At 49.8% G+C, this 13,456-nt stretch overlaps 1 protein-coding gene and 1 long non-coding RNA gene across 13 annotated transcripts in view; one reads left to right on the forward strand and one right to left on the reverse strand.

Annotated features, from left to right (window-relative positions):
* Positions 1-13,456, forward strand: part of CACNA1C (calcium voltage-gated channel subunit alpha1 C) — a 651,888-nt gene that overhangs the window by 615,155 nt on the left and 23,277 nt on the right. For 6 of the 12 annotated variants that reach the window (XM_063593291.1, XM_063593289.1, XM_034935164.3 and 3 more), the window contains 5 exons: positions 566-693; positions 1,669-1,765; positions 4,727-4,829; positions 10,286-10,387; positions 12,848-12,975. In XM_063593291.1, the coding sequence (XP_063449361.1) occupies positions 566-693; positions 1,669-1,765; positions 4,727-4,829; positions 10,286-10,387; positions 12,848-12,975 (558 nt within the window). Of the gene's footprint in view, positions 1-565; positions 694-1,668; positions 1,766-4,726; positions 4,830-10,228; positions 10,388-12,847; positions 12,976-13,456 lie in introns of all 12 variants that reach the window. The other 6 variants (XM_055095249.2, XM_055095251.2, XM_063593287.1 and 3 more) reach the window with 1 other exon arrangement.
* LOC117975343 (uncharacterized) lies at positions 4,305-12,897 on the reverse strand. Its single transcript, XR_010108883.1, has 3 exons — positions 12,821-12,897; positions 7,865-11,398; positions 4,305-4,810 (listed from the first exon to the last, which is right to left on the reverse strand). It is a non-coding gene; the product is annotated as an uncharacterized LOC117975343 (long non-coding RNA).

A 13,456-nucleotide genomic window follows, 5' to 3' on the forward strand; every position in this document is an offset into this window, starting at 1 on the left:
CAGCAGCCATGACTGCCCAGTTCCAGGGCAGCCTGAACCCTCCATCTCTGCAGCTCATGGTCAGGGCAACCCTATCAGAGGAGCTGGCTTGGGAAGACTAAGTTGGCAGGGGTGTCCAGCCACATGGAGAGAAAGGCAGAAAGCCCTGGGCCAGAGTGAGCTCCACCAGCATCTTGCTTGTCTGTTCTTGGCTGTTGTCATGGTGGCATTGTCCCAGAGGACAACGGGGACATGTGGGGGCCTAGAAAGAACTGTACTTTTTTGGCGTCTTGCTGAGGAGTGAGGAAAAGGGGATAAAGTCCCCCTCTGTCCTGCACAGCCCTGCCCAGCAGCTCGGTAGGAGGGAAGCTGTCCAGCCCACGTGTGGGTTCATCACACACAACTCTCAGGGAAACTGTGTCAAGTTTATGTCCAAGAGACCCAGGTTCTCAGGCTGGTAGGATGCATGACTGGTCTTTAGAAATGTTGGCTTCTGCCATCAGTAGGCCCCAGCTGGCAAGGGGGTTCCAGAGGCAGGTGTGTAGTAAGGTCTTCTCACAGCACCTCATTGTACTGTTCCCCACAGATCATCAACCTCTTTGTAGCTGTCATCATGGACAACTTTGACTACCTGACAAGGGACTGGTCCATCCTTGGTCCCCACCACCTGGATGAGTTTAAAAGAATCTGGGCAGAGTATGACCCTGAAGCCAAGTAAGTTCCCAGAGGGAAATCCTGATTCCCCAAGCTGAGAGAGGGTATAGCTGACCATACCTGCAGGAGGGGCTCAAGGTTGGCCAACACTGGGTGGATCAATTAGAAACACTGGACTGCATCAAACCCTAGGGTGAAAGGTCAAGGGCCAGCAGGAGGAGGCCCGGCACCTTCAATTAAGTCAAGAATATATCTACTAGGTTGGGTGGGGTGGCTCACACCTGTAATCCCAGCATTTTAGAAGGCAAAGGTAGTTGAATCACTCGAGGCCAGGAGTTCAAGACCAGCCTGGCCAACATAGTGAACCCCATCTCTACTAAAAATACAAAAATTAGCCGGACATGGTGGCACATGCCTATAATCCCAGCTACTCAGGAGGCCAAGGCATGAGAATTGCCTGAACCTGGGAGGCGGAGGTTGCAGTGAGCTGAGATCACACCACTGCACTCCAGCCTGGGCGACAGAGCAAGACTCCATCTAAAAAAGAAAGAAAATAATATATCTACTATATTCAGTTGAATGGAAGGATAGGAAATTCTAGTATCAGGAATAACTAGTAAGTGCTCAAGTTAGGATAGGTAGGGCCGGGGAAAATCTTGACTCCATTCCCGCTTCTGGTCTAAAGATCAGTCACATTCGGCTGACCCTCAGTAAATACCTTTTGGTCAGAAGGTTAGTTCATTCAATCAGCAAGTATATATTGAGAATTTTGTTGCACTGCTAAAATCCCTTCCACCTTGAACATAGCATGGGCAGAAAATTATTCATTAAAATCTAAACACGTGTATATGTATATTGGTTTGGGGCTGTGTCATGCAATTCTGCAACTCTGTACTGAGTGTGACTAATAGGGCTGCCACACTGTGCAGTGTTGCCCATATGAGTGGGCCCTGCCCCTCAGGCGCACGCGTCCTGGGCTGCTGGCAGTGACCGTGGCTCTCTGATGCCCTGTCCCTCCTCTCCCTCCTCTTCTAGGGGTCGTATCAAACACCTGGATGTGGTGACCCTCCTCCGGCGGATTCAGCCGCCACTAGGTTTCGGGAAGCTGTGCCCTCACCGCGTGGCTTGCAAAGTAAGAGATAACGGGGTTCATGGGAGGGAGAGAGAAAACAGGGGAGGTGAAGTGCCCATTTCTTGTGATCCTTTAAGGGAATGAACATACTAGTTTATGTGCCTAAAGATTACATTTTAAGGGTCCTTCCAGCTCTAAATTCTCAGGCTCTATGAGGGAATAACAGAGTGAATGCCTCCTGTCCTACTGAGCCAGGGACCCAGCCCTGGATAAAGGACTTGTTCAGTCCATCCTACTGCACCATCCGGGCATCCTGGGGTGGGAGACTTCCCAGCCTAGGCTAGAGGGGTTCAGCGTTCTTTTCCTGGAGTTGGAGGGCCATTAGAAGGCCCAGGCATTGACTTCAGGGGTCTTTGAGTCCTAAAATTTTTCATAAAATCACTAAAATACAAAGTTTACCAGGGAGAGGATTTCTCACTTTAATCAGATTCCTTAGTGAGACCATGACCCAAAAAAAAAGTGTCGTTTCCATTTCTCCCTCCCCTCCACCATGGCCACTCTGTGCTCCTTTTCTCCCTCCTCTCCACCGTGGCCATTCCATGCTCCTTGTTGGGGCAATAATGAGCTGGCAGAGAGCTGGGGGAAGGGAGACCAGAGGGCTGGAGAGAGGAGGAAACTCAGATGGCAGGAGGATTCGGCTCTGTGAGAATCCACTCATGGAAAACGCAGATTGAGGGAACATAGAACCTTCTACTTGTGCTCTGTTTACCGAGTTTCTTCTCATTTGTGCCTCCACTTTGTTCTAAAAACAAACAAACAACAACAACAACAACAAACAGATTTTAAGAGATTCCCAAGGGCATAGAAAATATCAGAAAAAAGGAGTATAAAATAAATGCAAGGTACAAACACCATGCAAGGCGAGGGTGGGGAGGGGTGCCGCCTGGAGGGGGCTAAAGTGCGTCCATTGTGGCCTCCGGATGGGCCTGGGCAGGCTGAAGCCTGGGTGCGAAACTTTCCAGTGGCCACGATACAGTTCACACCATCCATGAGGCTCACCAAGATCTGGTCACTCAGGAGAAGTGTAACCCTTCTAGACACTGAGATTAGCAGGAGGTCACCGTGTGAGCTGACGAATAGCCCCCCTTGAGCATGCCCTTGGCATGGACGCTGTGGTGAGCTTCACACTGCGCTTGCTCGTCATGACCCATTGCATGCTGAAGGTCCCACACCAGAGCTCGGTGCCAGGGAAGCCTTTTCTGGGGGTGTGCTAGGAAAGAAGAGGGCAAGACAGCACTACCCAGTGTCAGCAAGCTTCTCAGTGCCAGGGAAGCCTGTTCTGGGGATGTGTGCTAGGAAAGAAGAGGGCAAGACAGCACTATCCAGTGTCAGCAAGCTTCTCAGTGCCAGGGAAGCCTGTTCTGGGGATGTGTGCTAGGAAAGAAGAGGGCAAGACAGCACTATCCAGTGTCAGCAAGCTTCTCAGTGCCAGGGAAGCCTGTTCTGGGGATGTGTGCTAGGAAAGAAGAGGGCAAGACAGCACTATCCAGTGTCAGCAAGCTTCTCAGTGCCAGGGAAGCCTGTTCTGGGGATGTGTGCTAGGAAAGAAGAGGGCAAGACAGCACTATCCAGTGTCAGCAAGCTTCTCAGTGCCAGGGAAGCCTGTTCTGGGGATGTGTGCTAGGAAAGAAGAGGGCAAGACAGCACTATCCAGTGTCAGCAAGCTTCTCAGTGCCAGGGAAGCCTGTTCTGGGGATGTGTGCTAGGAAAGAAGAGGGCAAGACAGCACTATCAAGTGTCAGCAAGCTTCTCAGTGCCAGGGAAGCCTGTTCTGGGGATGTGTGCTAGGAAAGAAGAGGGCAAGACAGCACTATCCAGTGTCAGCAAGCTTCTCAGTGCCAGGGAAGCCTGTTCTGGGGGTGTGCTAGGAAAGAAGAGGGCAAGACAGCACTATCCAGTGTCAGCAAGCTTCTCAGTGCCAGGGAAGCCTGTTCTGGGGATGTGTGCTAGGAAAGAAGAGGGCAAGACAGCACTATCCAGTGTCAGCAAGCTTCTCAGTGCCAGGGAAGCCTGTTCTGGGGATGTGTGCTAGGAAAGAAGAGGGCAAGAAGCACTATCCAGTGTCAGCAAGCTTCTGCTCCAGCTTGATGCAGAAGCATATTTGTCAATACACAGAGAGGACATGTAGCATCTCCTGCAGGCAAAGCTCCTGTGATCCTTTCTCTTCTCTGGGCTGCGGACGAATGCTGCCTGGCAGGTGGGCTCCCAGCACATGCTGGCGTACAGCTGGTCTTTGCTGCCAGTGGAGAGCACGCCTGCAGGCCTAAACAGACTTTCGGGCAGGGCGCAAAGCTGGGTGGCCTTCACATCCTTTTGTGGAAGTGAAGGTCTGATGAGGACAAATTTCATACCTCTCCCACTCCGTGAGGAGGGTCAAAAGTAGTTGTGGCAAAGGCAAGATTCTCCCTGGAATGCTTCAGGGAGCATTCACTCCCTGCCCACTCCAGCAACACCCACACAAGCTGCATGTCACCCCCAGCATCCTCTGTGTATTAGGCCATCCTTGCACTGCTATAAAGAAATACCTGAGACTGGGTAATTTATGAGAAAACAGGTTTAATTGGCCCACAGTTCAGCAGGCTGTACAGGAAGCATGGCACTAGCATTCTGCTTCTGGGGAGGCCTCAGGAAGCTTCCAGTCATGGTGGAAGGCAAAGGGGAGGCAGGTGCATCACATGGAAAGACAGGGAGCAAGAGAGAAGGAGGAGGGACCACACACTTAAACAAGCAGATCTCATGAGAACTCACTCACCAAGGGGATGGTACCAAACCATTTATGAGAAATCCACCCCATGATGCAATCACCTTCCATCAGGCCCCACCTCCAGTTCTGGGGATTACAATTCAACATGAGATTTGGGCGAGGACACAGATCCAAACCATATCACTCTGCCACGGTGTTCTGCAGTCCCCTAAGCACCGCCTGCCATCATCACCAGCTTTGCTTCTCTTCGCCTGCAGCGCCTGGTCTCCATGAACATGCCTCTGAACAGCGACGGGACAGTCATGTTCAATGCCACTCTGTTTGCCCTGGTCAGGACGGCCCTGAGGATCAAAACAGAAGGTAAGGTCGCCCGTGGGCACTGGGAGAGACACTCAGAAGGTCTAGCAGACAATCAGAGAGGAGCTCGGCAGCCTGCAAAGTGCTCAAGGGAACTTCCTGCCCCAGACAGCATCCGAGCGGGGATACGGGGGTAACCTGCGCTCCAGGACATCGCAGGGCCCCAGCCTGCTCATGACTTCTTTGCTTCCTGAATGGTCTCCCTGCCTCTAGCTCAGGGGTTTCCAATCTTTTGGCTTCTCTGGGCCACATTGGAAGAATTGTCTTGGGCCACACATAAAATACACTAACAATAGCTGATGAACTGAAAAAAAACAAATCGCAAAATACTCAATGTTTTAAGAAAGTTTACGAATATGTGTTGGGCCACATTCAAAGCCGTCCTGGGCCGCATGTGGCCCATGGGCTGCAGGTTGGACAAGCCTGCTCTAGCTTATTCATTTTGAACTCTAGCTTTCCGTGAAACTCTGGGACTCATTCTGGGTGGTATCTTGATTGAAGTCAGAGGGTATAGCTCACAAAACAGAAGGAGACGGGTGTTACCTGAAGCAGGACCAACCCCTGTCTAAAAGGACTTATACTGGCTACAGGTGGGTGTCTCAAATGCTCAACTCATTAAATTAATAGGACTGTGCTGGGAAGACGTGTGGGAAAGGGGACACAGTGACAAGTGGTGGCCGTGGTGGAGGTCATCGCACACATTGTGCGGGCTGAGCCTGGCTTAAGGCTCTTAGCCAGCGGACAGGTGAGGATTCAGACCTCACCTGTACCACCTAGTCAGACCGGGCTCCCTCAGGGCTGCGTCTACCTGGAGGGGCCCTTCTAGTTTTCACAAGGCACCCTAAGGGCTAGCAGCAGCCTGAGTGAGATAATCTGCTTGCTTTATGATGGATAAGAGTTTGCGAACCACTATGGGAAAGGCTGTATTAAACACACCTAACAAGATACCATTTCTCTCCAAGAGTGTCCAGCCTTGGAGTGTCTAGTGTTTCTTAGAGCGTGGTCAAAAGACCACCTGCTGCAGAATCAGCTTTGGGTACCTGTTTAAGCTACTGAGTCCCAGGCACCCACACAGACCTGCTGACGCCAAATCCCTGAGCATGGGGCCCAGGAATCTGCATCTTGAACCAACTACAGAAATGATTCAAACCCACTGGTGTAGTAATTACAGAAAACACAGATGAGACAAGCAGTATGCTTCCTTCCCCTTCCTACACTTCCAGCTTAAAGCTCAGGCTGTCCGTCAGTGTGTTCCTCGGGGCAACAGAAGGAGCCCCGGGCAGGTGGGAGGCTCAAATCCGAGTCCCTGCTCTCTCACTAATGACATGAGTATGAGCCATTTACTCTCTCTCTACTTCAGTTGCTCCATTGGTAGACTAGAGAAAGGTGATGACATCTGGGAATTTAATTCATTGAATAACCCAGACATGGGCCTTCTCTCCGTTAGATCCTTCAAAAACAATAACAGAAACATTTCAAATGAAGTGAAACAAGAACCAGTCCACCAAGACACAAGTCAAAATAATTAGCTGATTTTTAAAAAATAAAAATAGGGGCCAGGCGCGCTGGCTCGTGCCTGTAATTCCAGCACTTTGAGAGGCCCAGTCGGGCAGATCCCGAGGTCAGGAGATTGAGACCATCCTGGCCAACATGGTGAAGCCCCGTCTCTACTAAAAATACAAAAATTAGCCAGGCGTGGTGGCACGTGCCTGTAATTCCAGCTACTCAGGAGGCTGAGGCAGGAGAATCGCTTGAACCTGGGAGGCAGAGGTTGCAGTGAGCCGAGATCATCCCACTGCACTCTAGCCTGGGCGACAGAGTGAGACTCCATCTGAAAAAATAAAATAATAAAAATAGGACAAGTTCTGCTACTAAATTAAAAAAAAAAAAAAAGCAAAGGCTTAAAAAATATACCATCAGTAGCCAATGCAATCACTCAATCTGAAATGGGTGTAAATAGGCCTATTTCTGACTGCCAGAAAACCAAAACACACTTTTTTTTTTTTTTAAATGGAATCTCGCTCTGTCGCCAGGCTGGAGTGCAGTGGCACAATCTCGGCCTGCTGCAACCTCTGCCTCCCGAGTTCAAGCCATTCTCCTGCCTCAGCCTCTCAAGTAGCTGGGACAACAGGCACGTGCCACCACACCTGGCTAATTTTTGTATTTTTAGTAGAGACAGGGTTTCACCATGTTGGCCAGGATGGTCTCAATCTCCTGACCTTGTGATCTGCCCGACTGGGCCTCCCAAAGTGCTGGGATGACAGGTATGAGCCACCGTGCCCGGCCAAAACACACATTTAATTCACACATATGTGTGTATAACAAGGAAGAAAACTGGGAAGGAAATGTGTTCGTATGCTAACACTGATTATCATGAGTAGAAAGATCAGCAGTGACATCCACCTTACTCCTTTAGTTTTTTTACTTTCCAAATTTTCTGCAAGGAATGTTACTCCCCTATGTTCAGAGGGAAGGAGAGGCGATATAAATGACTGCCAGGAGGAATATGCTGTAATACTTAAAGATTGATGTAAATTAAGGATGTGAGATTTTGTTCCCTAGAGGAACAAAAGGCAGGGAGGTATGGAAGCAAGAATTCAGCAGGGTCGAAGGTTCACTGTCAAAGCCAACCACATGCCAACTGAGGAAGACCAATAGCTAGTAACAATGAGAAAGACTGACCAATCAAATGCAGGGACCCAATTCTGAGGAAATAAGAGTTCCAGAGAAAAGAGGAGAAGCCAGCCATGTGGGAACTACAATCCTGTCAAGAATTACAGACTATCTTTTAAACACAAAGACATTTCAGAACAGCTACCAAAGGGCCCGAAACGCCCCCACCCAAGGGTGAGCCTTCATCAGACACGGGCCCTCCACAAACTTGTTAAAATCCTAAGAAAGAAAGACAAAGTCAAGTCTTGGAAGCAACTAGAAAGAAATGTGAGAAGACATCTACATTTGTGAAGATGAGGCTTGCATCAGTCCTCACCCTTCAGACTTCTCAGCGTGGAAGGAATTGGGGCAAAATTAACACCTACCTCAGAGAAGCAGAGCTGTCATCCCAAGTCCAGTACCAAGCCAAACAAGCTTCTCTCTTGGAACATAGAAGGAAGAGCTCTCATCCCAAGTCCAGTACCAAGCCAAACAAGCTTCTCTCTTGGAACATAAAAGGAAGATAGTGAAAAATACTTAGATGACATGAAACAATTGTCGGTGAACTTCCACAATTACATAGACCATCATGAGAATAAATTAAGGCTGATAAAAAAAAATGAAAGGTCCTTTTGGAAGCTATGTTAATTTCTTAGGTCTGCTGTAACAAATGATCACAAACTGGGCAGCTGGAAACAAGAGAAAGTTCTCTCAGTTTAGGAGACCAGAGACCTAAAACTAAGGTGTCAGCAGGGTTGGTTCTTTCTGGAGGCTCTGGGGAGAGTCTGTTCCACCCTTTCTCCCAGATTCTGAGGGCTGTGGACGATGCCTGGTGTGCACTGGCTCACAGCACATCACGCCATCTGTGCCTCCGTCTTCAAATAGCCTCCAGGGTCTTGTGTCCTCTCCTCTTCTTGGAAGGACACCAGCCACACTGGACTTAGGGCCCACCCTCATCCAGGATGACCTCACCTTAACTAATTACATTGCTGAAAATCCTATTTCCAACTAAGGCCACATTCTGAGGTTCTAGGCAGACATGAATTTTGGGAGGACACTATTCAGCCCAGTACCGAAGCTAAGTATATTTGAATACCATGTGTGTTAGGATCTTGCACTGCGTGTGTCAGAAACCTCCAGCTACCTCTCCCGTGAAGGGGATTGATCATCTGTGCAGCTGGAAGGCCCAGGAGTCGTCCCCTGCCTTCAGGTCCTGTTTGGATCTGGCATTTGGGGAGCTCGGGATTCCGTCAATCCCTCTACTGCCACCTCTGCATGCTCTGCCCTGTGGCCCCAGAGGTGGATTTGAACCCAGGCAGTCTGACACAAGAGCCCTCAACCACAATACTGGACTGCCAGTCCTATGCGAGAGCAGTAAACATCCCGTGTTGGTTTCCTACTGCTGCAAAGCAAATTACTACAAGCTTTTCAGCTTAAAAAGACACCCCGTTGGCTGGGCATGGTGGCTCACACATGTAATCCCAGCACTTTGGGAGGCTGAGGCAGGTAGATTACCTGAGGTCGGGAGTTCGAGACCAGCCTGACCAACATGGAGAAACCCCATCTCTACTAAAAATATAAAATTAGCTGGGCATGGTGGCCCATGCCTGTAATCCCAGCTACTTGGGAGGCTGAGGCGGGAGAATCACTTGAACTCAGGAGGTGGAGGTTGCAGTGAGCCGAGATCGTGCCATTGCACTCCAGCCTGGGCAACAAGAGCAAACTTCTGTCTGAAAAAAAAAAAAAAAAAAAGACACCCTGTTAGTAGCTCATGGTTTTGCAGGTCAGAAGTCCAGCAGTGATGAAGCTGGGCTTTCATAAGGCAAATCCAGGATATTGATCAGGCCATGGTCTCTTCTGGAGGCTCTGGGGGAGATCACGTTGTTGATGGAATTCATTTGTTGCAATTGTAGGCCTGAGATCCTCACTTTCCTGCTGGCTGACAGCTGGGGACCCCCTCAGCTACTAGAGGCTGCCTCTCTCAGTTCAGCCCACATGACTGTTTGCTTTCTTCCAGGCCGGCTGGAGAGAACTCTGCCTTTAAAGGGCTCATGTGACTAGGTCAGGCCTGCCTAACGTCCCTGTCTTAGGTCATAGGTGCCGTGTGCCATATAACCTAATCTTAGGAGTAAAATCTATGATGGTCAGGGGCCCAGGCCTTTGGCAGCATGTGTACCCTATGAGGAGCATCTTAGAATCCTGCCCCCTACATCTGCCCTTACAGCTGTAAGGCTCAGCTTTCCTTTTTCACCACTGTAAGGCTAGGACCCCAGAGGCTGCATAAGGCAGGCATCTAAGTAGGGGAACTCGGGACAGAGCCCTCATCGACAGATGTACCCTCCAATCACCCATGTTCCCTGTGACTGCCCAAGGAGGTCCATGAGAAATGCCACCCATGGGGACCAGCTCCCCACTGCCCGTGGCAGGGCCATACGTGTTCCAGCTGGTGAGCGCATGGCCGCCATTGTTCCTGCCCAGGGGCTGGGCTCAGTCTACAAGGAAGAGCACTGAGTGCCGGTGGAGGGGCCCCCTGGCTGGCCTGAGCCACAGGCAGGGGGAAGGGGAGAGGAATGGCATTGGACGGGGCACAAGAGGGAAGGGGGAAGGAAGGAAAGTGGAGAGAGGAAGGGGAAGAGGAAGAAGGTGGAAAATGGGAAGACTGGGGAGAAGTGAAGCAAGCAAGCAAGAAACTGATGAGTCAGGGTTGCGTGGGGCAGATGCCACCATCTGTGGCTTCCTACCTTACGCAGAGGGACCCAGCCCATCAGAGGCCCACCAAGGGGCTGAGGATCCTTTCCGCCCTGCAGGGAACCTAGAACAAGCCAATGAGGAGCTGCGGGCGATCATCAAGAAGATCTGGAAGCGGACCAGCATGAAGCTGCTGGACCAGGTGGTGCCCCCTGCAGGTGGTGAGTGCTCCCTGGACTCCCGCACCTTGGCCACTGCCTGGCCGTGCCCCCCTCTGCCTGCCTCTCCTCCAGCTGTGGCACCCTTAGAATGCGGAAGCATCCCCTGAGACTTGCTTCTTGAGTCCCCTAGGCTTGCTGGAGGTCTGCCTTCAGACCCTTCCTGCGGGGCTCAGAGGCCCTATTGGTTAGAAGGGATGCAGGTGCAACGCCCTGCACAAACTCAGAAACAGAAAGTCAGGTTGGAAATCTGGTACAACCCTGCTTTTTACATAGGGTAACAGGCAAGTCCCTGATGCTTAGGGGTTTGGCAGAACTTCTAAAGAAACTCCACAAAGTATAGGTTTCCCATAAACCTGATTGCTGTAGGATTGCTCTAAGGCCCTCAAACGAGAATCCCCTGAGATTCCTCCCCTCTTGGATGACATTCTTTTTGTTCTTCCAAGAGCAGTGTTTCTTGACCCTATCAAGCCCCAAATCCCTTTTTATAGCAAAGAGTTTATATTGCCTTTACTATGATCCTGAATGAAAATTATAGATAATATAACTTTCCTATACATATAATTTCCAAAATATTAATATAATGCCTTCACTCTAACATAAAATCTATTAAAAGCAGATGTTTCCGATATGTAAATACTCAGGCATAACTATACCAGAAGGTACATTTAATTGATGAGATCTTCTCATGCACCCACTTACAACACATACGGCTGGGTTCACAGGAAGCAAGACAATACTGAATACTGTCAACACTTTGATTTGCCATTTTGAAATAAGGGGTAAATCAGTATATAAAATAAGTGTGTGTATAAATAGCCCCCCCACACATAAACACACACACATACTTACACATATGCAGAACAACCGTGATGTGACACTTACGGTGAGTGACCCACACACCATAAAGAGCATTGCCATCAGGAATACAGTTTTCCAAAATGCGAACCTCTCTTGGCCAAGTTTAAATAATCCAAAGTATAGTTTTCCTCAATTTACACAGCAGTTGTATTCCTGGAAATTGTCAGGTGTGTTAAAACCATGCAAAACAATGTCCTGTGTTCATTTGCAAAATGAAATTATGTTCCGAGCCCAGAGACTCCTAAGCAGAATCATGGATGTGTGGCATAAGCTTGAGAGCCATGCAGAGTGCAAAGCTGTGATTGCAGAACATGCCTGCACTTTAAGGGACAGGTCTGGAGCTACTTAATGCTAGTGGCACCCCCACAGTACCCCGACAACTAAAAACTACCCCACACATTTACTGTGCCCTCCTTAAGAGGCGACACCACTTGTGTTGAGAACCATTTGCCAGAGGGAAAGCCGGATTTGGGCTAAGTGAAAATCTCGCCAGTGCCATGTGATGTTTTACATACATCATTTTATTGAATCCTGACATTTCTGTGAAGTTTGCTCAGGGAACTAAAGTTCTTAGAAGCTAAGTTGCTGGCCCAAGGTTACCTGGAGAGTCCAGAGCAGATTCAGGATTCAAACCCAGGCCCCAGGGAACCTAGGACTCCAGGTAGGACTCCAGGCTTGTCCCACCATGCAGTTCTTCCTTCCTGACTGTGCTGGACAGGGGACCCTGGGTTTTTCCCTCCCACGTGGAAAGGGGGTGCTTGCCAGAGAAGGGAGGGGTCATCACTGCTATGGACGTGGCTATTTTGGAGGGACAGGTAGGAGGAGGAGAACCCTCACCAGCCCCTAGATTTAATCCCCAGCTGTCTCTTGGGCCCGTGGCATCTCTTCACAAAGAACCAGGAGGTAGATCCAAGGGGCTCCTCCCCAGGCATGAAATGTTTCCTCTAAGAACTTATGGCTTCTCCACCATCAGGTTTACTCCCAGGAAAGGGACTGATGATGTCACATATAATCTTGGGTATCCAGCCCAGCAGGGATGCAGCCAAGCCACCTGGCACAAAAACTCAATCGGGTTTGAAAGAAAAATCCAAACTTCCATGGGAAGAAAGCCCTCCTTCCACCAGCCCCTCCCTCCGAGCTAAGCTGAACCGTTTTGCACTTGCACTTGGAAGAGTGGCCAATTAATGAGGGACATTTGAATCAAATAAGAGTTAGCAAGTATCAGTTAAGTTAAAAAAAAAGCGGGAAATAATTTTGATGATAGGCTACCTTTTGCATAAAAAAAACAGGAGATAATATGTTTGATGATTTACATAACTAATTTGCACTAAGAATCTCTGAGAAAATACTCAAGAAACTAGATTATCTACAGGAGGTGGTGACTAGGCAGATAAGGGCTGTGGTGGGAGAGACTTTTCACCATAAGCCTTTTTATGTTTTTTTTTCCTCTCTTTTTAAGCCTTGTGAATGTATTACCTCTCCAAAAATATTAAACCTAAAAAGTTTTAAAAAGTTTTGGATGCTGAAAAAAAAAAATGAATGAAGTTCAACTGAATTCCCCTGCTCCCCTCTTACCCCCTCTCCCCTCTCCATACGTCTCAGATGATGAGGTCACCGTTGGCAAGTTCTACGCCACGTTCCTGATCCAGGAGTATTTCCGGAAGTTCAAGAAGCGCAAAGAGCAGGGCCTTGTGGGCAAGCCCTCCCAGAGGAACGCGCTGTCTCTGCAGGTGAGGGCCTGGGGGCGGGCCCACACTCCAGGAAGGTCCTGGTCATTGCCTCTGACCTCCAGTCAGGGTCCCGGTCCCTCCCCAGCAGGCTGGAGGCCAGGTCCCTGCAGAGGGAACCTTTCAGAGAGCTCCAGACCTTTCCAAAGATGGCTGTGAGAAGGGGGTGATGTGCCCTTCCCTACCTGCCACCCACCGACTACCCTCCATGGTCCTGCCTGCTGTCATAGCCCCCAGATCTCTCAAATACTTCACTGAGGCTCCCATGACAGCCCCTGACCCCTGGTGCCCCCTCCTAATAAGACTTCATCCCTCCTGGATGGGCGAGTGGATTGTTCTATCAGAGGGCAGCCCAGCCCCCAGTTCACACACAGACAAACCTTCCGGAGGGTCGACTGGCTGGGTGGAGGATGCCAGGGCCCTGGAGGGACAGGCCTTGGCCCGAGGCTGTGGCTGGCTGGGGAGCTTGGAGGAAAGGGAGCGT

Source organism: Pan paniscus, chromosome 10, assembly GCF_029289425.2.
Source record: "Pan paniscus chromosome 10, NHGRI_mPanPan1-v2.0_pri, whole genome shotgun sequence".
In the NCBI taxonomy this organism is placed as follows: Eukaryota; Metazoa; Chordata; class Mammalia; order Primates; family Hominidae; genus Pan; species Pan paniscus.